We start from the raw sequence: 24,246 nt of genomic DNA, 5'->3' as shown, positions 1-24,246 counted from the left end.
CTGATCTGAGTGACTGCAAGACCACTTCAGATAGTAGTTAAAAGTCAACCACATTAGTATGGGTGGAGTCAAGGAAGCAAACTATTGAGTTGATACAAACTATACAAAGTGAACTGGTGCATTCCATCTTGAAACAATTATGAACCAGAAGCCACAAGATTCTCTCATATTGCTGACTTTATATTGAAGGAAGGATGTAATGGACAAATGAGCATTCATGGAATAACAATGTATTAGTAGTCAAATATGGATGGCACTAGACTTTGCCTACTAAAAAATATCATCTTCACATCTCAACCTGCTGTCAGGAAATTTGAGATTTTTCATCTTACTTAATTAGGTTATCCTACATGCCACCGTCCTTTTAATGCAGGATCCTTAAAATCACCCCTTATTTTCTATTACTCTTAGATTTTCAAGCTGCCTATCTCTACAGGGAAGGAGACTAGTATATTAATAAACCACAGTACTTTTGTACATCACCTTGTGACCATTTTTAAGAGTTGATGGGATCTGAAGCAGGTGGCCAGGCTGCCCTATAGAAAGGCGCAAAAAATATTTTTGAGTCCTGATAAATAAATCATGTGTGTGGATTAGTAACTATTAAATACATTAGTTATGCATTTATTTTACTGTGTGTGTGTGTGTGTGTGTGTGTGTGTGTGTGTGTGTGTGTGTGTGTGTGTGTGTGTGTGTGTGTGTGTGAAGGTTTAATTTTTAAATAACAGAAACCTTAATAAACATATGGTCATATTTATACACAAAGCTATGAATGTGCATGATTTTTTACCTCTGTCATATGGGGTAGCATAGTGGCTTATTGGTTAGCACTGCTGCCTCACAGTGCCAGGGACCTGGGTTCACATGCAGCCTTGGGTGACTGTGGAGTTGGCACATTCTCCCCAGGTGCTCTGGTTTCCTCCCACAATCCAAAGATGTGCAGGTTAGGTGAACTGGCCATGTAAAATTACCCATAGTGATCAGGTGCATTGGTCAAGAGTAAATATAGGATAATAGGATAGAGGAATGGGTCTGGGTGCGTTATTCTTTGGAGGATTGGTGTCAACTTGTTGGACCAAAGGACCTGTTGCCACACTGGAGGGATTCTATGATATGCTTCTCATTACTTCCATTAATTCTAATACTAGTTTCACATGATCTGTTATAAGTAGGAGATCTATACAGTTCAACTCTACACAGTAGAGGTTCTCTAGAAAAGAGAACCATTGGTTGTAATTGTAATTTATCACTTAACTGATCGCAACTGAAATTTAATTCGTAAAAATAAAGTCTTACTATTGAGTTGAAATGTATGTTCTTTGCTAGCAGGCAGCAGGACCAGGATGGCTACTTATCCAACAATGGCCAACTAAAAGATTGTTGGTGGACTCTGTTCTCCATGCATTGTGCTCTGTAATTGCTAAAACATTGACAAGCTGGTAAAATGGCCAATAGTAGACAGCTCAGCAAGTAGTATATTTGTTGCTTTTCCTCCCAATGAGAATATCTTCTGGGGCAAAAAGTCATCGGGCTTCTCTCTCAAATCTTTCATTGTGATTTCTTGCCCTTCCTCTAGCAGAATCAAGCCTACACACAGATGAACTGTACAGACTTCGTTGAAAATTATTAAGAGAATGGTAAGAGGAGACATCTCTAGAATCATACAATATCAGACCTGAGTTTTATGTGACCTGCATCACCATGACAAAACTCCATATGCACAGTAGTCATTAACAGTATAGGCATGGTTAACACACTACTTCACATCCTTTCCAAAATCCATAATTCCCATAGTAGTTAACCTAACAATCTAGTTACACATCTTCCATGCCCAAGTCTTGGTGTTTTACAGGTGCTTTAGTGATGTCATCACTAAACTCCTTTAGTGTTCACAACTTTATTTATTGGTTGTGGAAGGTTGACAGATTCCAAATAACTTCCTTTTTTTGATCTTCGGTCCTAGTTTCTTGTCATCCATAGCTGAGAACACATTTTTCTTTTCGGGACTTTGAACTGGAATGTCTTTAGTCGACGCTGCTCTATAGCAGAAAAACTAGGAGGGTTTTGCAACTTAGGAAATATTTTTAGCTATACAAAGTTATTTTTTTTATTTCAAGCAGTGAAATTGTTACATTAAATAATCAGATCTGCATCAGGGGTTTGAGATTGAAGGAAAAATTGGCCGATGAGTGTCCTGATTTGTTCAGCTGAAATTTCTTAGATGAGTGTAGAGGACTGTCCGTAGACAGCAAGAAGAAAGCATGTTTCTCTTTTTTCTCCCTCAGTGAAAAGATAGAAAAACCAAGAAACTTAAAAGAAAGGACTCAAATACAGGAAAACACCAAAACCCACCTGACCAATATTGAGTCAGAGAACGATCACTGACATTGGCACTAGCACATGGGAAAGGTTTCAGCCCATCGAAAGCTAGCATGAGTGAGACCATTCTGCAACAATGCCAGGGCTTAGAACCATGTACAGCCACTACAGAAAGATCATTACAGAGCAGACCAGCATCCCACTTTCAGCCAGTGATAGTGTTCACAACCTGTGATCAGCAAATGAGATACTGATGCTTGTGAAGCTCCAGCACCATAATACTTGGTTCAAATACACATTGATGACACTTTTTTTTTTAAAAAAGCCAATAGCTGGATGGCCTGATCCTCAGTTGGAAAATATCATCACATAGTATTATGTATGACCCAGTTGGGAAGAATGCACAGGTACAGGTAATAAAGCCCCACTATTCCACCAGCCAACGCAAATTTTGTCAGTACTTGGTCAAACCACCAAGATGCATGTTGCAGAATAGTCACCGAGTAGGAATAATCTTCCTTTATTCTTGGGAGGTTTTATAAAGTACATTTCCCTTTCTTGGCTTCACTGTTGGATTGAAACAACCTCAATGACCTGCAATGTGGACAAATCTATTTGAGGTCAGCAAAAATCAGAAAGTCTTATTGGCAATTATGGATCTTTATCAGAGACAATGATATCTTACAGGTTATTATGACCTCTCAAGTGGTTTGATTAAACTTCTGAAGCTTGACACATTGCAAATAACAGTCAGTCAAGAGAAGAAAAGCATCCCCTTAAAACTCTCAGATCAATGTCAAGGACAATGCCATTGGAAAGGCAGGTAGAAGTTCTTTTTGACTCTGTCTTGACTAGCAAAGTAAGAAACTATATCCTTGAGGGAAAAGGAGATATCTGGTTATGATACAGATTAATGTCTCACAGAGGGAGTGCCCCAATGTCCCAGGTGGATCTTCTGGATCAGTAACTGCATCAGCCACAATAGGAACTTCTGGATTCTGGGAGGCATCACAAAGAGCTTATCTTGTAGTTAACAAGTTACCAATAGCTTGTGGTAAGTTTCAACACTCAAAAGTCTCAAAGTTTCTTGCTCACCCATATTACTAACTGCTTCATTCTTCCTGATGGTATATAAGTTTGTTCTGTATCAGTATGAGTTTTGGAAGCATAATACAGAGGAACTTCAATTATCCAAATTTAAGATTATCCAAACAGGATCGCAAGGTCCCACTGCTTGGCTAAACTGTTATCCAGCATTTGATTATCCGAACAAAATTCTTCCTGCCCATGTCATTCAGATAATCGAGGTTCCTATGTAGACTGGATTACTAGTCCAGTCAGACTGCTTTCATACTTGTGACTGATAAATTAGTCATTACTATAGTTGGAAGGGAAAGTGAGGTCTGCAGATGCTGGAGATCAGAGCTGAAAATGTGTTGCTGGAAAAGCGCAGCAGGTCAGGCAGCATCCAAGGAACAGGATGCTGCGCTTTTCCAGCAACACATTTTCAGCTATAGTTGGAAGGTCAAGTACACAATATGTCAGGACCCTGAACTAAATAAGCACAACTTTGCTTTGATCAAATGATCATTGTTTTGTTTTTCTTTAGAGTGGACAGGATGCCTGACACTCCTTTATTTTTTCCCCTCCTGTTTTTTTTTAACCCCCACACTACCACCTAACTGCAGCAGAGCTTATTTTTTCCCCAGCACCCATGTAGTGTGTGCGCAGGTGTGAGACACAGTGAGAGACATGAGGTCTTTTTTCAATTTCCACCACCAGGAAGAAAGGAAACACCTGAGTGGCCTGTGACAAGCAGTGCCCTTCACATCAAAGGGCAATGCTGTGTGATCAAACAGTGAAGGGGAGGGCAGGGATTAAATCAAAATAGAATTGGACAGGGAAATAATGCACTCCACTCCCTGCGGCGCCCACCTCTCCCTGAACAACTCCAGGGTGTTGGTGGACACCGCATCTCCTTCTACAAGGACACCCGGGCTCTAACATAACCATGGAAGAGGGGCAGGCAGTCGGCCCTAATGACCCCCTCCACGCCCGCTGCCTGGACCTGTTTATGGCCAGTTTGACCAGGCCCTGGAGCAGACCCACGAGGAGGTCTTCAGACCTGCCCTCCCTCCCTCTGTACCGGGTGCCCGAAGATCAGGAGCGTGGGACTGAAGTGCAACCAAAAGCAGAGGAGGAGGTTTTTGAGAAAATCAAAAAGGGAGTGCAAACGCCCACACCCAATATACACATGGTCCACGGACTCCACAGCGCCACAGAACAAGCAGTTAGGCTGGGAGTCCATGAACCACCGTAATCTGCGGTTGCAGGGGAATGCTGCACGCAGCACCCTCCACCCCAGATCCCCGAGAGAAAGGGGGAGGACTCCCGTGTAGAGAGCCCTCCACTGGGGATCTCCACCGCTCAGTGGCAAATGGGCACGCCAAGGCATGTCCAGATGATGGATGGAGAAGAAGAGGTGGACGGTGTGCAGCAGCAGTTGATACAGGGCCCGCCTTTTTACATCCTTAAAAGGGACAAAATTAAAATTCTGGAGGCGGCTCAGGTTGTGGGGCACAGGCTCCAGCGGGAAGTACGGGACCTTGAAGCCAATGTGAGATTCCATCCGGGCTGGGGTGAGCATGGACGGGATCCCACCGCACACCTGGACATCCTCCAACTGGTGCACTACGTTGGGTCTGAGCACCGCCGTTTTAAGGCGTCGGATTGGGGTGGCCACATACCGGACATCTACCACTGCCCTGCTCGCTATGTCCTGCGGCAGCGTCCAGCCCAGGTAAATGATCATTGTTATCTGTTTTCCCTCCCTTTTTGAATAACAAGTTAAATTTGCAATCTTCCAATGAAATGTGATCTTGTCCTAAACTAGGGGCTTTTTGGAAAATTAAACAATTCGTCAATTATCTCATTAGCCAATTCCTTTAACACACTCGGATGAAATCCATCAAGTCTCAGGCACGTCTCAGACAACAACGCCAACAATTTACTTAGTACCACTCCCTGATTACTGTAATTTTTAATCTCTATTCTAATACTTTATTTTTAATTTTAGCTATTTTCCAAATTCATTTTCTATAGGACATCTTCACTTTTTTCCTTTTTAAAATATTTATAAGAACCTCAATTTTATTTTTAAACTTCTGGCTAGCTTTCTCTTGTACTCTAATTTGTCTCTCTTTAATTTTTGTTAGTAAATCTTTGTTATTGATTGTTGAAACTGCCTGTTTTTTAAGAGACACAAAAATAATTGGACTTATGAAAAAGCTTGCTTCAGCATAAGTGAAAAAACAATGGTGCCTTTGAGGAAGTATCTTTCCTAATGAAGCATTATCTAAGCAACAAGTTACAAGAAACATTTAAGAATGAATGTGTCAAAGATCTGTAACAAAGCACAGAAGAAATAATGAAATTGTAACTCAAATTTTGAAAAATCACAATAATTAATTAATCCTGGTCTCATTAAGGATGTGATCAGCCATAAAAACAGTGGCTAAAGGTATCTTGCAGAAATTAGCTGTCTCTTTGAAACTACTTACAATATTAAGTCCTAGTTAAAGATTCTTTAAATAATCAGATATAGATTTCAATGTAATTATAAAACATTAAAGAGATGCCTGGCAATACCTTGTCTGATTAGCTACAAATGTTAATAGAAGTAGCTATAAAAATTCTAATTATTAATATCATGATGTTTGATAAAGAATCAACTTTTTATACAAAAAAAGGAGTAATGGAATTTGAAAGAGATAGATAATATAACGAACAATTGAATTCAAGCAGTCCTTAGAGAAAGATGTGTCCGAAAGGGGACAATCAGTAACATTGGAATGCAACACAAAAAGATCCCACGGTTAGAGATTATAATAATTATTAAACATCATTATAAAAAACAATGAACTTTTGGCTGTGCATTGGAATAGAATAGAATCCCTACAGTGTGGAAATAGGCCATTTACCTCAACAAGTCCACACCGACCCTCGAAAGAGTAATCCATCCAGACACATTCGCCTATCCTATTATTCTACATTTACCCCTGACTAATGCACCTAACCTACACATCCCTGAAGACTTTGGACAATTTCGCATGGTCAATGCACCTAACCTGCACATTTTTGGCTTGTGGGAGGAAACAGGAGCACCCAGAGGATACCCACGCAGACACACGGAGAACATGCTAACTCCATCACTGATCAGGTGTTTTACAAGATTGGTCTCACAGAAGGGAAGGGGAGGGTACAGTAACCACACTGTGCATGATCATTACAACACAATGTATAAAATTCTGATTTTACAGTAAAAAGCAGTATGTGTCATTGATCTCTCTTCTAATCTGAACTGCAGATTAAGAAAACTGTTGTGTTATCATGTCAAACCCAGATTCGGTGAAGATCCTTTGGCCCTCTCTCTGCATTAACCGATGTTTACTTGAATAAAAGTTCACTACGTGTTTGTATCCTGGCTGCCTCCGGAGTCTTTGTCCTGGAGTTAAACCTATGGAAGTGTGACTCAACAAGAGGGAGGGTTGATAAATCTCCAGAACCAGAGGAGATTCGTCTTGGAGTGTCAAAAGTAGCAACAGAGACAGTAGATGCAATGGTAAATATCCTTTTTAATCCTCTCAATTCAAGCAAGGTGCCTATTGATTGAAAGGTAGCAAATGTATTTCCACTATTAAGGAAGGAAGGAAGAAAGAGGGAGCGGAGAATTACAAACCTGTTTGTTTGATGTCAGCAGTAGAGAAAATCTTATAATCTATTATAAAGGGTGAGATAACCTAACATTTAGAAGAAAATTATATAATTGCGCAAAGTTAACATGGATTTATGGAAGGAAAAACATGTTTGGTCAACTTGGGAGCTTTCTAAGGATATGAGTTGCAGCATTGATAAAATCAATGGATGCAGTGTATTTGGATTGACAGGAAGCTATTTCAAGGTCCAACATGGGAGGCTGGTGAATAAAATTGAGTGTGGAGCTTTTTTTTTTGAAAAAGTCAAGAGAAGGGAATACACTAGTATTCACTGAATCTGTTAACAGATAGAAAGCAGAAAGAAGTAATAAATGGATCATTCTCAGAATCTTGATACCAGTGGGTTGCTGCAAGAATCAGTTCTACGTCTACATATATTTCCAATCTATATAAAAGATTTGTTTGTGGAGACCAATTGTAAAACTTCCAAATTTGTAAATTATACCAAATTGGGTGAGCACTCAAGCTGCGAGGAGGATGCAGGGATGTGGACAGGCGAAGTGAAAAGGCTGGTGGAAAATGACAGATGGAATATATCATAAGTGTCAATCATAGAATCACTATGGTACAGAAGCCATTTGGCCATCAAGTCTGTACTGACACTCTGAACAGCAAGCAATTAGGAAGGCCAACAGAATGTTGGCATTCATTCATCAGGTTTTGTGTATTCAAGTTAAATAATGGAATTACCCTCCTCATGGCATTATATTGTCGAAATACTGTTTGCTTTCCTAACTGCTTGCTGTTACTACATGCTAGCAATTCGTGATATGTATAATATTTTAGCTGCATCCTGTCTTAAGTTTTACAGTCCAAGTTAATTACAATTATACACTGAGCTTGAGAGAGTAAATCTCAAAGTTTACTGTTGAGATTGAGATTTTTACTGCTCACAAAGCGATTTCCTTTACATTTGCGACACCAAGCACCAACTGGGTGCAACAAACCTATGCACTGTCAATAAAAATGACCCTGACCCTCAAGTAGCTTCCTATTTCAATAAATCATTTAGGTCATATTTACATCGTGGGCCTTCTACGGTCTTCCAATAAAGCCCAGTACAACCTGGAGGATAATCTCTTCATTTTTTGCTTAGGTACTTTGGAGCCTCTATAACTCAACACTGGTTCAACAACTTCAGACCATGACCTCTATCCTCCATTTTGATTACAGACCCATCCCTGTCCAGTGTTTTCTTGATTTTGTTCTCAGCAGAGAATCTATCATTTGTACTTATTATCATCTTTATCGCTGCTTTACCACCATTAGCACTCCATTTGTCTACTGCACTCTCATCATTTTTTCGATTCATCAATGCTTCCTTTCATTTAAAAAAAGGATTTTTTTTAGCCCATTTCAGTTCTTAAATAAGTTGTTTTATTTGTTCACACAAATAAGAATCAACCACATTGATGTGGGTCTGGAGTCACAGTTAGGCCAGAACCAGACAAGGATGGCAGATTTCCATCCCAAAAGGACACTTGTGATCCAGATGAACATCCTTCCTCACATTTATCCACATTACACTTTATATTCTCACTCACTCAACTTATCAAAATTACACTGAAGTATCTCTGCATCCTAACAGTTTACCTTCCCACCAGCCTTGAGTCATCTGCAAACTTGGAAATATTACATTTAGTTCCCTCATATAAATCACTAATATGTATTGCGAATGGCTGGGGTCCAAACACTGATTTACCTGGTACCCCAAGTAGTAACTGGCTGGTTTATTCCTATCTTTTGTTCCCTGCCACCAACAACTTCTCGGTCAATGTTAGTGCAGTACTCAATGCGCTTTAATCCTATATGCTAATCTCTTAGAAGGCTCTGATAGTCTTCTGAAAGTCCATATAAACCAGAACCACTGGTTTCTCCTCACCAACTCTACTAGTTACATCCTCAAAAAGTTCCAGTAGAATGGTCAAGTATGATTTCCTTTTTTTTAAATCTAGGTGACTCTGTCCAATCTGTTTTCCAATAGTTACTGCTCTTAATTTTTTAAAAAATATTTTTATTGAAAAATGTTGTTTGACAAAATTAGCAAGTTACAGATACATGAAAATATAGCATCATAACAGCAACAACAATAAAGAAACAACTTCTATACTACTCTACAGAAATCAAAACTGCACTTATTACAAATCAATAATTAAATAACACTGCTCAACGCAACAAGACCATATCTCTCAACCTTCGACAGCATCAATTATTAAACCCTTATTTGTTCGAAATTCTTCCTCTCATGGCCTTAGGTTTATCAGACCAAACCATCATGGCTAGACAAAAGCTCTAATCAAAATGACATACAAATCTGCTTTCAAGTAGTTCAAAAAGGGCTGCCATATCTTGTCAAAGTTGTCAGTTTTCTGGTGCACCATATTTGTAAGAATGTCTAAAGGAATATGTTCTATAATTAACTTATGCAATCCTGACCGACCCAGGGGGTTCGCAGACACCCAACACATCAGAATGTTCTTCCTTGCACAGAAAGTGACAATGTTAAAAAGCTCTTTCCCGTGTACATCCATGTAAATTCAGCAGACCCCGCAGCAAAGAAATCAGGTCCACCTTGACTTCAGTCCCCAAAACCCTCTCTATGGCTCCTGCCACAGTGTTCCAATTGGCCGGAGCCTGGAGCAGGATCACAAACAATGAGTGAGAGTACCCGTATTTATTTTACATTTGGGGCACACTGAAGATGCTCCCTGCTTAAAATTTCGCAAGACGATCTGGAGCCAGATGAGCCCTATGAAGAACCTTTAACTGCATAACATGGGTCCTATTATACATCCAAATCCTCTTTGTGTTCTCACAAATGTCCTCCCATGTTTCTGAAATGATCTCAACTCCTAACTCTCTCCCCCAAACCCCTAAAGATGCTAGATGTCACCGGAGGAACCACCACCCAATAAATGATAGAGATTACTCATTGAAAGAGTGCTCTTAGCCTGAAGCACCCACTTTTCCATATCAAATCTATAACACTCAGTCAAAAGCATGGTCTCCTTTCGGATAAAATCTCTAACCTGAAGGAAATAGATGAGGTCCCTACTCGACAATCCATATTTCTGAGTTATTTGATCATCAACGTTTCACCCTCAAACAGATCACCCCCAGCAAGAGACACTCCCTTATCTGCCCAAAGTTTAAACCCAGGATCCATTGCCCTGGCCGGAAACACGGCAGGCCAATTACGGGAGTAAGAAATTATATTTTAGACATATTACCCTCCATCGGCCTCATTGCCCCCCATACTTTGACAGTGCTAGTAACTAAATGGATTGCGGCAATCTTCCGCAACTGTCCTCATTTTGTCTACAAACAACAGGTTGATAAGAGGACACTTCAACTGGGAGGCTTCAATGTCCAACCATATCAACACAGAGTCACCACTGGCCCAGTCACTTACAACCGATAGGAAGGAGCTCAGCTGATATCATCTCACGCCCAGGAGTATGACTCCCCCCACCCCTGCCCGCATATAACAATATGCCACAACTCTAAGGCCATCTGCTTAGATAGTACATCATTCAAAAATTTAAGGAGTTGTGCTGGAGGACAAGAGGCATTCTAAATACCAGATTCCTTGCCATGTATTAGGGCTTTAAGGGTAACAACCTGGCCATATTCATCTTTAACACAATTAAATTAAAAGGAAGATTCTTCCGGATGAGTACTGCTCTTAGTGTTAAAGGACAAGAAAAACACCCAATCAAACCCGCCCTACTGTAACTTTGTGTTCCTTGGCATTAAGGTGAGTCTCCTGCAACAGGGCAACATCCATCTTCTCCTTTTTGAGGCTCAACAACACTTTTTTCCTTTTAACTGGCACATGGACCCCTCTAATATTCCAGGTGCAACATTGAACACTGTTAGCCATGATTCTTTACAACCACCTTTGTCCTGCCGAGAGGAAGAATTTGATCTACATTACGCTGAACACATACAAATGACGACTCGTGGGGTCTGTTTACGAAAAAACAGAAAACTAAACTAACTACAAAACCCAAAAAGGCACTTAATGGGGGACTCTACCCCCTGCCCATAGAGGGCGCTTACACCTCCCACATACATCTCCATTTCCCTCCCCCATCCGGCTTGAGCCGCACCCCACACCCAAGCAATAGAAGGGAATAAACAAAATAGTGAGCATTCTGCCCACTCCCAACTATATATCAACACCAATCCTAATCAGAGATTGAACAACCAACAGCAGCTGCTTTAAGAAAAGGGTAACATTACAAGAAACATAGCAAGAGGAAAAAAAAACAAACATTATGTCTATAAATCCACCCAAATTATTTTAAAGAGTCCAAGACATGTTTCATTTATTCCGGGGAGTCAAATGACTGCACCATCTCCACGTGAGTAATAGGAAGCACCGTTGGATATCTCATTGAATATTGAATACCAAGGTCCGTTAGTTTTGTGAGGTCAAGAGAAAATTATATCCTTTTACGGATCATCGCCACAGTAAAGTTCTGCAAAAGTATTATTTTAGTTCCCCGATAAGTCCGGGCCTGCGGATCTTTCCCCATCCTTCTAGAAGATTCCAGGACACACTGCTTGTCCCTGTAGCTTTGAAACTGTACCAGGACTGCGAGGGCACCGATCCAAGACCAGACCTGTGCACTGCAGCCCAGTGAGATCTGTCAACCTTCGCACAGTCCACCTCAGCATCCCAGGCTAGAAACTGTGACAGCCAGTCTTCAAAACAGCTCGCTAGCTGCCCAACGTCCATTCTCAATGGCAGCCGAACGACCTGGATATTTTTCCCCCACCTCGATTTTTCAGATCATCGATTTGTTCAGTCAAGGCCTGGACCTGTTTATCAAGAACCTGGATCCACCCCACTGAGGACTCTACCTCAGTCTCCGATCCTGCAGTCCGCCACTCAACCTCTTCAACTTACTTTATGAGCCCTTCCAACTCCTCACAATTTTGTAGGATGAACAAAGTCAGCTCCAGCCCCAGTACGATTGTCTTCCATCAATTCCTTAATGATCCCTCGGATTGCTACAGGTTCTTCATCAACATTCTGCTGTGCAGGTACCTCGTTCTCGGCTCCTGAAGGACCGGCAGCTGCATCTGCAGTCCCAGTAGTGGGACTGCAGATACATCACGCCCAATGCCTTTGGTGAGGGTCCAGTGTGTTGGAGCTTGGCTGTATGCTTTCCTTCTCTCAGCCTCAATCACACAAAAAGAATTTACAGTAGAACCTCGACTGGCCGATCAACAACTATCTGAATCCCTGACCATCTGAACAAGATCTCAAGGCCCTGCAAAATCGGCACCAGGCAACCCAGCTTTCGGTTATCAGTTAAACGGCAATACAGCACGGATAACCAAGAAATGTTCGATAACTGGTAACTTATGGTGTGCATTGCCAGAAAATCGGGAAATGCTCGAACAACCAGCACTCATTACCGCTTGCTCCCGACCAGCTGAACGATCAATCCTTCAAACAAAACACTCCCCGCCCGACTCGTTTGGACAATCGAGGCTCCACCACAAATGAATTTAAATGGTTTCACAACTGTTTAACATCATTGTTGTGGTTCTGTTCGCCGAGCTGGAAGTTTTTGCTGCAAACGTTTCGTTCCCTGGCTAGGGAACATCATCAGTGCTATTGGAGCCTCCTGTGAAGCGCTGCTTTGATGTTTCTTCCGGTATTTATAGTGGTTTGTTCTTGCCGCTTCCGGGTGTCAGTTTCAGCTGTAGTGGTTTGTATATGGGGTCCAGGTCTATGTGTCTGTTAATGGAGTTTGTGGATGAATGCCATGCCTCTAGGAATTCCCTGGCTGTTCTCTGTCTGGCTTGTCCTATGATGGTAGTGTTTTCCCAGTCAAATTCATGTTCCTGGTTGTCTGAGTGTATGGCTACTAGGGATAGCTGGTCATGTTGTTTTGTGGCTAGCTGATGTTCGTGGATGCGGATGGTTAGCTGTCTTCCTGTTTGTCCTATATAGTGTTTTGTGCAGTCCTTGCATGGTATTTTGTAAACTACGTTAGTTTGGCTCGTGCTGGCTATTGGGTCCTTTGTTCTAGTGAGTTGTTGTCTGAGTGTGGAAGTTGGCTTGTGTGCTGTTATGAGTCCTAAGGGTCGCAGTAGTCTGGCTGTCAGTTCTGAGACGCTCCTGACGTATGGTAGTGCGGCTAGTCCTTTTGGTTGTGGCATGTCCTCGTTCCGTGGTCTATCTCTTAGGCATCTGGTGATAAAGTTGCGTGGGTATCTGTTTTTGGCGAATACCTTGTATAGGTGTTCCTCTTCCTCTTTTCGCAGTTCTGGTGTACTGCAGTGTGTTGTGGCTCTTTTGAATAGTGTCCTGATGCAGCTTTGTTTGTGTGTGTTGGGGTGGTTACTTTCATAGTTTAGGACTTGGTCTATGTGTGTTGGTTTCCTGTGTACCCTTGTGGTGAATTCTCCGTTGGGTGTTCTCTCTACTAACACGTCTAGGAATGGGAGTTGGCTATCCTTTTCCTCCTCTCGTGAATCGTATTCCTGTGAGTGTGGCGTTGATGATTCGGTGTGTTTTTTCTATGTCTGTGTTTTTGATGATTACAAAGGTGTCATCGACGTATCTGATCCAGAGTTTGAGTTGGATTTGTGGTAGGGCTGTATGTTCTAACCTTTGCATAACTGCCTCTGCTATGAGTCCCGAGATTGGTGATCCCATGGGTGTTCCGTTGATTTGTTCGTATATCTGATTGTTGAATGTAAAGTGTGTGGTGAGGCACAGGTCTAGTAGTTTAAGTATGCCATCCTTGTTGATAGGTTCGGCCTCCTGTGTTCTGTTATGTATGTCCAGTAGGTTGGCTATTGTTTCTCTGGCTAGGGTTTTGTCAATTGATGTGAACAGTGCCGTCACGTCGAATGATACCATGGTTACTTCTTTGTCTGTGTGTGTATTCCTGATGATGTCCAAGAATTCCTGTGTTGATTGTATGGAGTGTTTGGATCGGCTGACTAGGTGTTTCAGTTTTTGTTGTAGTTCTTTGGCTAGTTTGTATGCTGGTGTCCCTGGTAGTGATACTATGGGTCTGAGTGGGATGTCTGGTTTGTGTACTTTGGGTAGTCCGTAGAATCTGGGGGTGTTGTTGCTTTCAGGTTTCATTCTTTGCTGGTCCGCTTTGGTTATCTGTCCATTTTTTTGTAGATTCCTTAGTGTGTTGATTATTCTATTGGTGAGTTGTGGTGTGGGGTCGGAATCCTTCATTTGGTAGGTGTTGGTGTCTGCGAGTAGTTGTTGTGCTTTATTGATGTAGTCTGATTTATCTGACACCCGGAAACGGCAAGAAGATCCATCAACAGACACATTGACCTGGACCCCACATACAAACTACTACAGCTGAAACTGACACCCGGAAGCGGCAAGAACAAACCACTATAAATACCGGAAGAAACATCAAAGCAGCGCTTCACAGGAGGCTCCAATAGCACTGATGACGTTCCCTAGCCAGGGAACAAAACGTTTGCAGCAAAAACTTCCAGCTCGGCGAACAGAACCACAACAACGGACACCCGAGCTACAAATCTTCAACCAGACTTTTGTTTAACATCAACTTTCTCCAAAAGAAAATGTAAGGTGGGGGTGTTATAATATCACTATGACTGGGCTGGAGTGCAGAGCTTAGCAAGGCAGATCTACTCAGATGGCTATCATCTTGGATCCACCCATTCTTAAAACTTTTAATAATGGATTTTAGCATTTTCCCTACTACTGATGTCAAAATAACTGGTCTGCAATTCTGTTTTTTTCTCAATTTACCTATTTTTTTAAAAAATAGTGGGATTACACTAACTACTTTCCAACTAACTACAGGAATTGTTCCAGATCCCATAGAATCTGGACTGATGATCATTAAATGCATCCATTATTTCTAGCACAGTTCAGGTGCAGACTTACCCAACAATACAGTCCCTTCTCTCCCCAGAACTGGTGCCAATGGCCCACGACCCAGAACCCACTTCTGCCGTACCAGTCTTTGAACCATGCAAACAAGTGAATTCTGGGTCTGAATTCTGTAGATAGTGTGAAGAGCTATGGCATGCTAACAAACTGAGTTTGTATTACTGACCCAGATCATAACAATACATTATTGATGGATAGTTTGAAACTGAACTCTGGAAAAATTATTCTATTAGCACTGCTGTGACTAGTAGGAGAGAGGCTTGTACAAGTGTGGTTATTTGATGATAATCAGAGTTGTGAAAATCTGAAGTGGAAGCTGTCAGATTGGATCTGGATTCCTATCTACCTGTATAAAGAACAGCACTGTGTGAAACTGTGTAGCAATGCAATGCCACCTGTTGTAGGATGTAGTTACATATGGTTGTATAAGACACATCTTTGTTGCACTAAGTTAAATTTTCCTTTTTATTTGAAATGATTACTTCTCTTTAGGGCGGCATGGTGGCACAGTGGTTAGCACTGCTGCCTCACAGCGCCAGGGACCTGGGTTCAATTCCCACCTCAGGAGACTGACTGTGTGGAGTTTGCATGTTCTCCCCGTGTCTGCGTGGGTTTCCTCCGGGTGCTCCGGTTTCCTCCCACAGTCCAAAGATGTGCGGGTCAGGTGAATTGGCCATGCTAAATTGCCCGTAGTGTTAGGTAAGGGGTATGGGTGGGTTGCGGGTCGGTGTGGACTTGTTGGGCCGAAGGGCCTGTTTTCATACTGTAAGTAATCTAATCTAATCTCTGTTAATTCATACTTCTGTTGATTTTGATTCATGCTCAAGTAAAAATTACAAAAAACTGATATGTTAATAGCAATTCTTTCAACTGATGAGGGGGTCATTTGATAAATTTGGTTACTTTGGTTTACGGCTTGCCAATTTAAGTTTGATCATCTCAACATCAAACAGGGGAAATAGTTTTCATCTGCCAGCAATGACGAAGTCAAAAACTCAAATAGGTAAATTATCCCACCACAGAAATCATACTGGAGTGTTTGAATTTTGAGTAGTTACAATTCGAATAACTACTTGAAAAAGTGCACCACGTCAATCATATTTAAACTCACAATCATAAGGTCATACAGCATGGAAACAGACCTTCAGTCCAACCAGTCTATGCCAACTATCACCCTCAACTAAACTGGTCCCACATTCCATGCAGTAAGGCATCCATGTTATTTCCTTCTTCAGCCGTCAAGCAACTTGAGCACAATGATTTTATCAACAGTGCAGTTGTTACCCAAGTATTTGGGAGTTTCATTCCAACATTTGTGGTCATATCAGAATGACTTTTACACGTTACTGAGATATGCAAATGCAGTAGAAAATAATAATTAATTACTAATGCATCCATATTCATGGTAGACATAACATCATGAACTCAAGTAGATTTTTACAGAATACTTCAAATTCAACAACTCGTCTACTATGTGGTCACCTTTGTTCAAAGGCCTCTAATTTTCCCTGGTCACTGTATTCTGTAAAGTTGTTAGATGATTAGTAGAATCATAAGATGCAATCAAAGTGCAATTTCTTTTCTCTTCCCCTTGGATGAAAATCCCTTAGATAATAATCCAGTTATTTGTACTCATTCTTTTTTATTGGTAAATTTATGGAACACAGATTCAAGAATTGCTGGTTGGCAACATTCAATTCTGTATAGGTAGTCTGACAAAGTGGCTCTTGAGAGGGAGTATCAACACCACATTGGCAAAAGTGAATAAATATAACTACTTGTAAGACGTAGTGAGATTTGATTACTCATTGTGTCATTAGTATCTGAGGGGGAAATGCTGAGAGATCTATGAGATCAATCTTTTTTGTATTTGCTGGTCAATGTATGCTGTGGGAGGATCAGTCTACTAACCATAATTACCGTATTAAATCTCAGTATAAGAAATATGCTACACACCAAATTCTTCTTATCCATGGGAGATGGGGCATAGATCACCAAAAACATGATTACCACTGTAACATAAATCCCCTATCTACCATGAAGGACTGCATAATGTCAGGACCTTTAAGTGAGTGAGAATAGATCAAGTCAGGAGTCAACCTCAATCCATGATTAATGAATCTGCACAAAATGAGAAGTGATGTACATATGTTCTAGATTGTATTATTGCTATTTGTTCAAAACCCTGGAATGTTGTTGCTTCACTCAATTAGTTATTTCTCTGGATTTCTTACTTTGTCTACTTTGAAAACCTAAGCTACAGGTCATATCATAGAATTTGCAGCCTGTCCAGGAGCGTAACAAATCAAACTGCACTTCAAGGAATCTCCCCTAAATGACATCTAAATAACTTGGTTTATCACGACAAATCTCTTGAGGTCATGGTTGATTTTCTTTCTACCAATATATTTTTTTCTTCCTTGAGAAGACTTTTTGTTTGTATCAATTCTTATGCGCTCTGAACTTTACCAATTTTATGCCCTTTTTCTTTCCCTTTTATTCTTCTGAGAGGAAACCACAATCTTAAAATTTAAACTTTATCACAATTTTCTGTTCAAACTTGACTGTTGCTCCTTATTCTAATAAAGTTTACTATAAAATATAATAATTAGGTCCAAACAGTGAACCTCTGTGAACTTGGGAAGATAAACATATTTGAACAAATTTTTATTTATTTACTTTTCAATGTTCATTGTACAGTACTTGGTCAGTTAAACTGAAAAGATTCGTGCTCATCAATAGAACTAAGTACTGTATGAGTGTTGGATTCTCAGTCTAGTGCTTCTCAGTTTCCAGCAAAACGGAGCAGTGAGAAAAAATGGAGGAATTGACTTATACATCAACTATAAAAACTGGGCTCTTCTGATGCAGTAGCAGGGTTCCCATCTCTCTGTCAGAAGATCTGGGTTCAAGTTCCATCTGCTCCAGAAGTGTGTCAACTCTGAACAGGACGATTAGAAAATATCTAAAAGTGAACGACTAGCATGATTGTGGATGGTTATCATTTTGAAATGCAACACAGACAGAATTCTAGTACTTCATAATAATGAATGTGAATAAATTATCTGTACAAAAACACCAGAACTAAAGTGTTTGAAAATCCGTCCAATTCATTGTTGCCAGAATCTGCTAGAGCTTGGGCATAAACTCTCACAGATCTTTGCAACACAACCCATTTTACTTGTTTCTTTGTGCACTACTCTAAGGTCTTGGTACGAGACTGACTGCTAATACAAGTAGGAGAAAGTGAGGTCTGCAGATGCTGGAGATCAGAGCTGAAAATGTGTTGCTGGAAAAGCACAGCAGGTCAAACAGCATTCCTAACCTGTAATCTTCTTCCTGACCTCTCCGCCCCACCCCACTCCGGCCTATCACCCTCATCTTGACCTCCTTCCACCTATCACATCTCCATCGTCCCTCCCCCAAGTCCCTCCTCCCTACCTTTTATCTTAGCCTGCTGGACACACTTTCCTCATTCCTGAAGAAGGGCTTATGCCCGAAACATCGAATCTCCTGTTCCTTGGATGCTGCCTAACCTGCTGCGCTTTTCCAGCAACACATTTTCAGCTGCTAATTCAAGTAATAATAAAATGGCTGAAGGAGTCGACTTGTACTCTGATTTTTTGGGAAGGATGTGGTTGCACTATAAACTGGGTCAACCTTTACATCATAATTTACAATAAGAATTCAAGGTTTGTGTAAAGATTTGTAGCTTGGGTGCTGACACAGTATAGCAGCACTTCACAGGAGGCTCCACAGCACTGATGGTATCATGAAGAAAGGGGACAAAACCAATTTCCCAGCTTGACAAACATATTCCACAACAACTGTCACAGTAAGAATTTTGCATTGCACAAAGTAGGACCCAAGCATATTGAATAAATCATTCCAGCTAAATCATTCAATGGACATGTGCTGTTCCTCAGAGACTCATTTACAGCACGGAAGCCATTCAACCCACTGAGTTTGACTTTGATCACTGTGAAGGTGCTATGCTAACTTAGACTTTGTTTCCTCAATTATATTCCTCTTTACCTTTTTGTTCTTTGCTTTCTGTTTTCCACTTCCTGTTCTTTTTTAATTTTGTCAATTTTCTTTTTTTCTGTACCTGGCACATGTGAGCAAAAAGAGAGTGGGAGAGAGAGGGAGGGGAAAAAGAGAGAGACACACATTACATACGAGGAGATTAAAGCTAACAAATAAACAACCTCACAACACACAACAAATAAATCAGGGAAAGAAAGAGGTAGGGAGAAAGATAGTGAAAATAATGATGGCAAAAGCTGTAACTAACTTCAATTCTGTACATTAGAATCACGTAGTGGAGAATATAACAATGTAAATGAGAGAAAAATCACAAGAATATGGCTTTGTGTGGGAATAATGGAAGGCAAAGACAGAATGTACCAAAGTGTTAAAGGTACTTGCGTACTTAAGCCACAAACATTTAAGTATGCCTGGAAGATAGCAATAGAGTGGGCCATAGTTGAGGATAAGGATGCCATAGTTCATGCTGGGATGGCAAGGAAACAGAAGATATACGTTGCAAAGCACTTCGCAGTCTCCATTGATGGTGGTTCTTACATTTCACAAGTCTACTGAAAGCTCCACATTTTTATTTACGGTTGCCTTGTTCTGGCAGAATTTAAATAAGTCAACTACTCTCAAGAATGTAAATACCATTTCTATTCATTTCAGAAGAAGCCTTTGAAGAATAGAAAAGTCATTCACTGTTTTGATCTGTCTCATTTATTATAGCACCTACTTGCTTTCAGCGATGACATGTATGTCTGCCTTAGTAAATGTGTGCCCCTTTTGTAATACAAACATGTCTACTTTAATTGGTATATTTTTTTCATTTGCACAAGAGAATGTGCATGTCTATTGACCATTCTTACATAACACTGAAGACACTACAACTAATTTTAGATTCATAGATTCATACAGTGCAGGTATGGTCTTTCGGCCCATCAAGTCTGCACTGACATAACTACCACTAAAGGTGTGTTAATCCCAATTTCTTGCACTTGTCCATATCCTTGAATATTATGATACTTGAAGTGCTCATTGACTTTTTATTTTAAAGGTTATAAGATTTCTAGCCTTGACTACCTTCCGGCGCGGTGCATTCCAGATTCTCACCGCCCGCTGAGTGAAAATGTTTTTTTTCCCCAAATTGCCGCTGAATCTCCTGTTCCTTACACGAAAATGATGCCCTCTTGTGATCTCCTATACCTCAAGCATGTCCCCCTCTCAGTCTTCTCTCCTTTAAAGAAAACAATCCAAGCCGATCTAGCCTCTCCTTACAGCTAATTTCTCCATCCCAGGCAAATTCCCGGTGAACCTCCTGTATACCCCTCCTGTGCTATCACTTCCTTCCTGTTGTGAAGCAAACAGAACTTCACACAACACTTCAGCTGTGGCCTAAGGCTCCAACATTACCTCCTTGCTGTTATACTCTATGTCACGACCAATAAAAGCTAGCGTCCCATGTGAATAATTACCCCAAGATCCCATTTTTCCTCTTAGCTACCCAGTGTCATGCAATTCATTAAATACTCCTTCATCTCGTTTCTTCTTCCAAAGTGCATCATCTCACACTTATCAGGGTTAAATACCATCTCCATCCATCTGACCAACCCATCGATACCTTCCTGTAATCTACAACCATCTTCTTCGTTACTAACAACTCTACCAATCTTGGTGCCATCTGCAAATTGCTTAATATTCTCTTCAAATTTTAATCTATATCATTTATGCATCTAACAAAGGTCTCAGTACTGATCCTTGTGGTACACTGCTGGACATCGGCCCCCAGTAACTCGAACAACCTTCTACCACTACCCTTTGTAGCCTATTACTAAGCCAGTTTTCTGATCCATCTCACCACGTCTTTCTCAATTCCACATGGAATCCTGTCAAAAGCTTTGCTAAAATCCATATAGACTACACCAACTGAACTTCCCTCGTTCATACACATGTGCACATTTTCAAAATATCCCAACAAATTTATTAGGCATGGCCTTCCTCTGACAAAGCCATGCTGACTACCCCTAATTAATGCATGCTTTTCCAGTATTAACACACTCCTTCAGAATTTCCTCAAATAGTTTCCCTACCACTGCCATAAGACTCACTAGTCTGTAATTTTCTGGTTCATCTCTATCACCTTCCCTGAAATATGGAACTCCTTTAGCTGTCCTCCAATGCTCTGGCACTTCCTCTGTGACCAGAGAAGAATTAAAAATTGTTAGAGCCCTGCAATTTCCTTCATGGCCTCCTACAGCAGCCCGGGATGCAATTCATCCAGGCAAGGGATTTGTCCATTTTTTAAGCCTGATATCAACTCCAATATATCGGAATGCAAATTCCTTTTCCTGAATTCCACATTTATGTTCTCTTTTTCCAGAGTGAAAACTGAAGTATTCATTCAACAACCTTCCAACATTCTGCGGCTCACACACAGTTGCCCCCTTGGTCCCAACTCTTTCCTTCATTAACCTCTTCCCTTGAATACATCTATAAAACATCTTATTATCATCCCTAATCCTGTTTGCTCTCTTACATGCACTCTTTTTGTTCTTCTAAGTGCTTTTATAAGTCCCCTCCTGCACTTCCTGTATTCCTTTAGGGCCACAGCTGAATTACTCCCTTATTTTCTTCCTTATCCAGCGCTGAATTGTCCGAGACATCTAAGGTTCTTTGAATTTTTGTGCCTATATTTCCCTCTAAAGGGTACACGTTGGACCTGTATTCTACCCAGCTTCCTTCCCTACACTTACATGCTAAGAGGTGCTCCCAGTCAATTCTGGTGAGATCCTGCTCTACTCTAATAAAATGTGCCTTCTCCCAATTCAAAGCCATCTTTTGTAGGACATCTTTTTCCTTGTCCAGAACAAATTGGAACTCTACCATGTTGTGGTTACTATCGCCAAAATGTCCGCACACAGCTGCATCAAATACTTGCCTGGCTTCTTTCCCCAGATCTAAATGGCACAGTGGTTAGCACTGCTGTCTCACAGCGCCTGAGACCCGGGTTCAATTCCCGACTCAGGCGACTGACTGTGTGGAGTTTGCACGTTCTCCCCGTGTCTGCGTGGGTTTCCTCCGGGTGCTCCGGTTTCCTCCCACAGTCCAAAGATGTGCGGGTCAGGTGAATTGGCCATGCTAAATTGCCCCGTAGTGTTAGGTAAGGGGTAAATGTAGAGGTATGGGTGGGTGGCGCTTCAGCGGTGTGGACACTGTTTCCACACTGTAAGTAATCTAATCTAATCTAAATCCAGCACTGCACTGTCTCTCATTGGGCCTTCTACGATTTGGTACAAAAAACACCCCTGGATATATTTCAAGAAATCTGAACCCTCTAAACTCTTAACATTATGACTTTCCCGATCTGTGGTGGTGGAGAGTTATTTTTCAGACTGGAGGCCTGTGATCAACAGTGTTCCACGGGGAACGGTACTGGGTTCACTTTTGCTTGTTATTTATTTACTGATTTGGATGAGAATATAGGAGGCATGATTATTAAGTTTGCAGATCACACAGTTTTGCATTTTGGTAAAACAAACAAGGACAGAACAACACTAGGCCAACACTATTTTTTGAAATTTATGTATTAGACAGGATGGTTAAGAAGGTGTTTAGCACATTGCTCAGCCTTCATTATTCAGACCTTTGACTATAGGAGTTAGGTTGACATGTTGAGGTTGTACAGGACATTGATGAGGCCTTTTCTGGAGTTCTGGTCACCCTGCTATAAGAAGAATATTATTAATTTGAAGAGGGTTCAGAAAAGATTTTCCAGGAGTCTGCTGGGAATGGACAGTTTGAATTATACAAGTAGAGCGGATAGGCTGGGACTTTTTCTACAAGCGTAGGAGATTGGGGGATGACCTTATAGAGTTTGATAAAATCATGAGGGGCAGAAAGAAGGTGAATAGCAAAGGTCTTTTTCATAGGATGGAGGCGTTCAAAACTCTGGAGCATTTATTCAAGGTGGGATGAGAAAGATTTAGAAAGGATATGAGGGACAACATTTTTGAAAAGTGAAATGAGAATGAGGTGGATGAAGGTACAGTTTATAATATGTAAAAGACATTTGGATAAGTACACGAATGGGAAAGGTTTGGAGAGATACAGGCCAAATGCAGGCAAGTGGCACTAGTTTTATTTGGAATCATAGAGGGCTTAGACTAGTTGGACCGAAATATTTGTTTCTATGCTGGATGGCTCTAAAGTTTATGTTGGGAAACATGAAAATCCCTAATATAAGTACTCAATTATTACTCCTCCACACCACTGTGACCTGTCTACATATTTGCTCCTCTATTTCCCGCTGATACTTTGGGGGTCTATAGTACACTCCCAGTAAAGTGGCAACCCCTAAACATTCTTAGGTTCTACCCACAAAGCCTCATTTGAGGACCACTCCAAGATATCATCTCTTCTTATTGCAGTAATTGACTCCTTAATTAATTGTTCTACGCTACTAGCCTTTTTACACTTTCCACTATCTCAGAATCACAGATACACTACACTTGATTTCTGAAAACTAAGTGTGAATAAAGAACATCAGCTAATTTCCATAATTCTAAACTGAGTGATCAGTTCCAGAATTAGTTGAAATTGTGTGGATAAAGAGGCCATAAAGACAGAAGAAAAAGTAGTATAAAAATGAAAACGTGCATGCTTAACTTTTTAGGATATCCCCTTAGGAGTAAGAATAGGCCATTAACTCTTCACCCCCGCTCCACAATGCAATAACATTGATCTGGTTGTGCATTCAATTTCACTTTCTCGTCTGCACCTCCTCCCCTTACCTGAATTTATAACTGTTCTTTTTTAAACCATTGCCCTGAGTCCTAGACTCACTCCTCCACTGGAGGAAACATCATTCTGGTAACCCACCCGCCCACTCTGACAAGTTGGGTCAGGATCTTGTTTTAATACGGTCATCCTTTATTCTTCTAAACTCCAAAGGCCTAACTTGTTTAACCATTCTTCAGATGACATGCCCTTTATCCCTGGAAAGAGTTTGGTGAATCTTCTCTGCAGTGCTTTTATCTTTTTCCAAATTAAAATCAAGCTTTTCAAAGTAGTCCAGATATGGTCTCATATGTGGTTTCTGTACAGCCATGGCAGAAGTTTTCTATGTTTGTGGTTCACTCGAACCATAACAGAACACAAGATAGATGGAGGGTAAAGAAGAACAGGGAACACTTTATTGTGCATCCTCTC

The 24,246-nt window shown here is 40.9% G+C and overlaps 1 protein-coding gene across 8 annotated transcripts in view; it reads right to left on the bottom strand.

Annotated features, from left to right (window-relative positions):
- Positions 1-24,246, bottom strand: part of rapgef2b (Rap guanine nucleotide exchange factor 2b) — a 393,772-nt gene that overhangs the window by 7,953 nt on the left and 361,573 nt on the right. For 7 of the 8 annotated variants that reach the window (XM_060851743.1, XM_060851735.1, XM_060851737.1 and 4 more), the window contains one exon: positions 19,045-19,117. The exons of the other annotated variant lie outside the window; for it this stretch is intronic. In XM_060851743.1, the coding sequence (XP_060707726.1) occupies positions 19,045-19,117 (73 nt within the window). The remainder of the gene's footprint in view (positions 1-19,044; positions 19,118-24,246) is intronic. 8 annotated transcript variants of the gene reach the window in all.

Source organism: Hemiscyllium ocellatum, chromosome 36 (assembly GCF_020745735.1).
Source record: "Hemiscyllium ocellatum isolate sHemOce1 chromosome 36, sHemOce1.pat.X.cur, whole genome shotgun sequence".
Taxonomy (NCBI): Eukaryota; Metazoa; Chordata; class Chondrichthyes; order Orectolobiformes; family Hemiscylliidae; genus Hemiscyllium; species Hemiscyllium ocellatum.
Note: the sequence above shows the minus strand (reverse complement) of the source record. Positions and strands in the feature narration are given on the sequence as shown.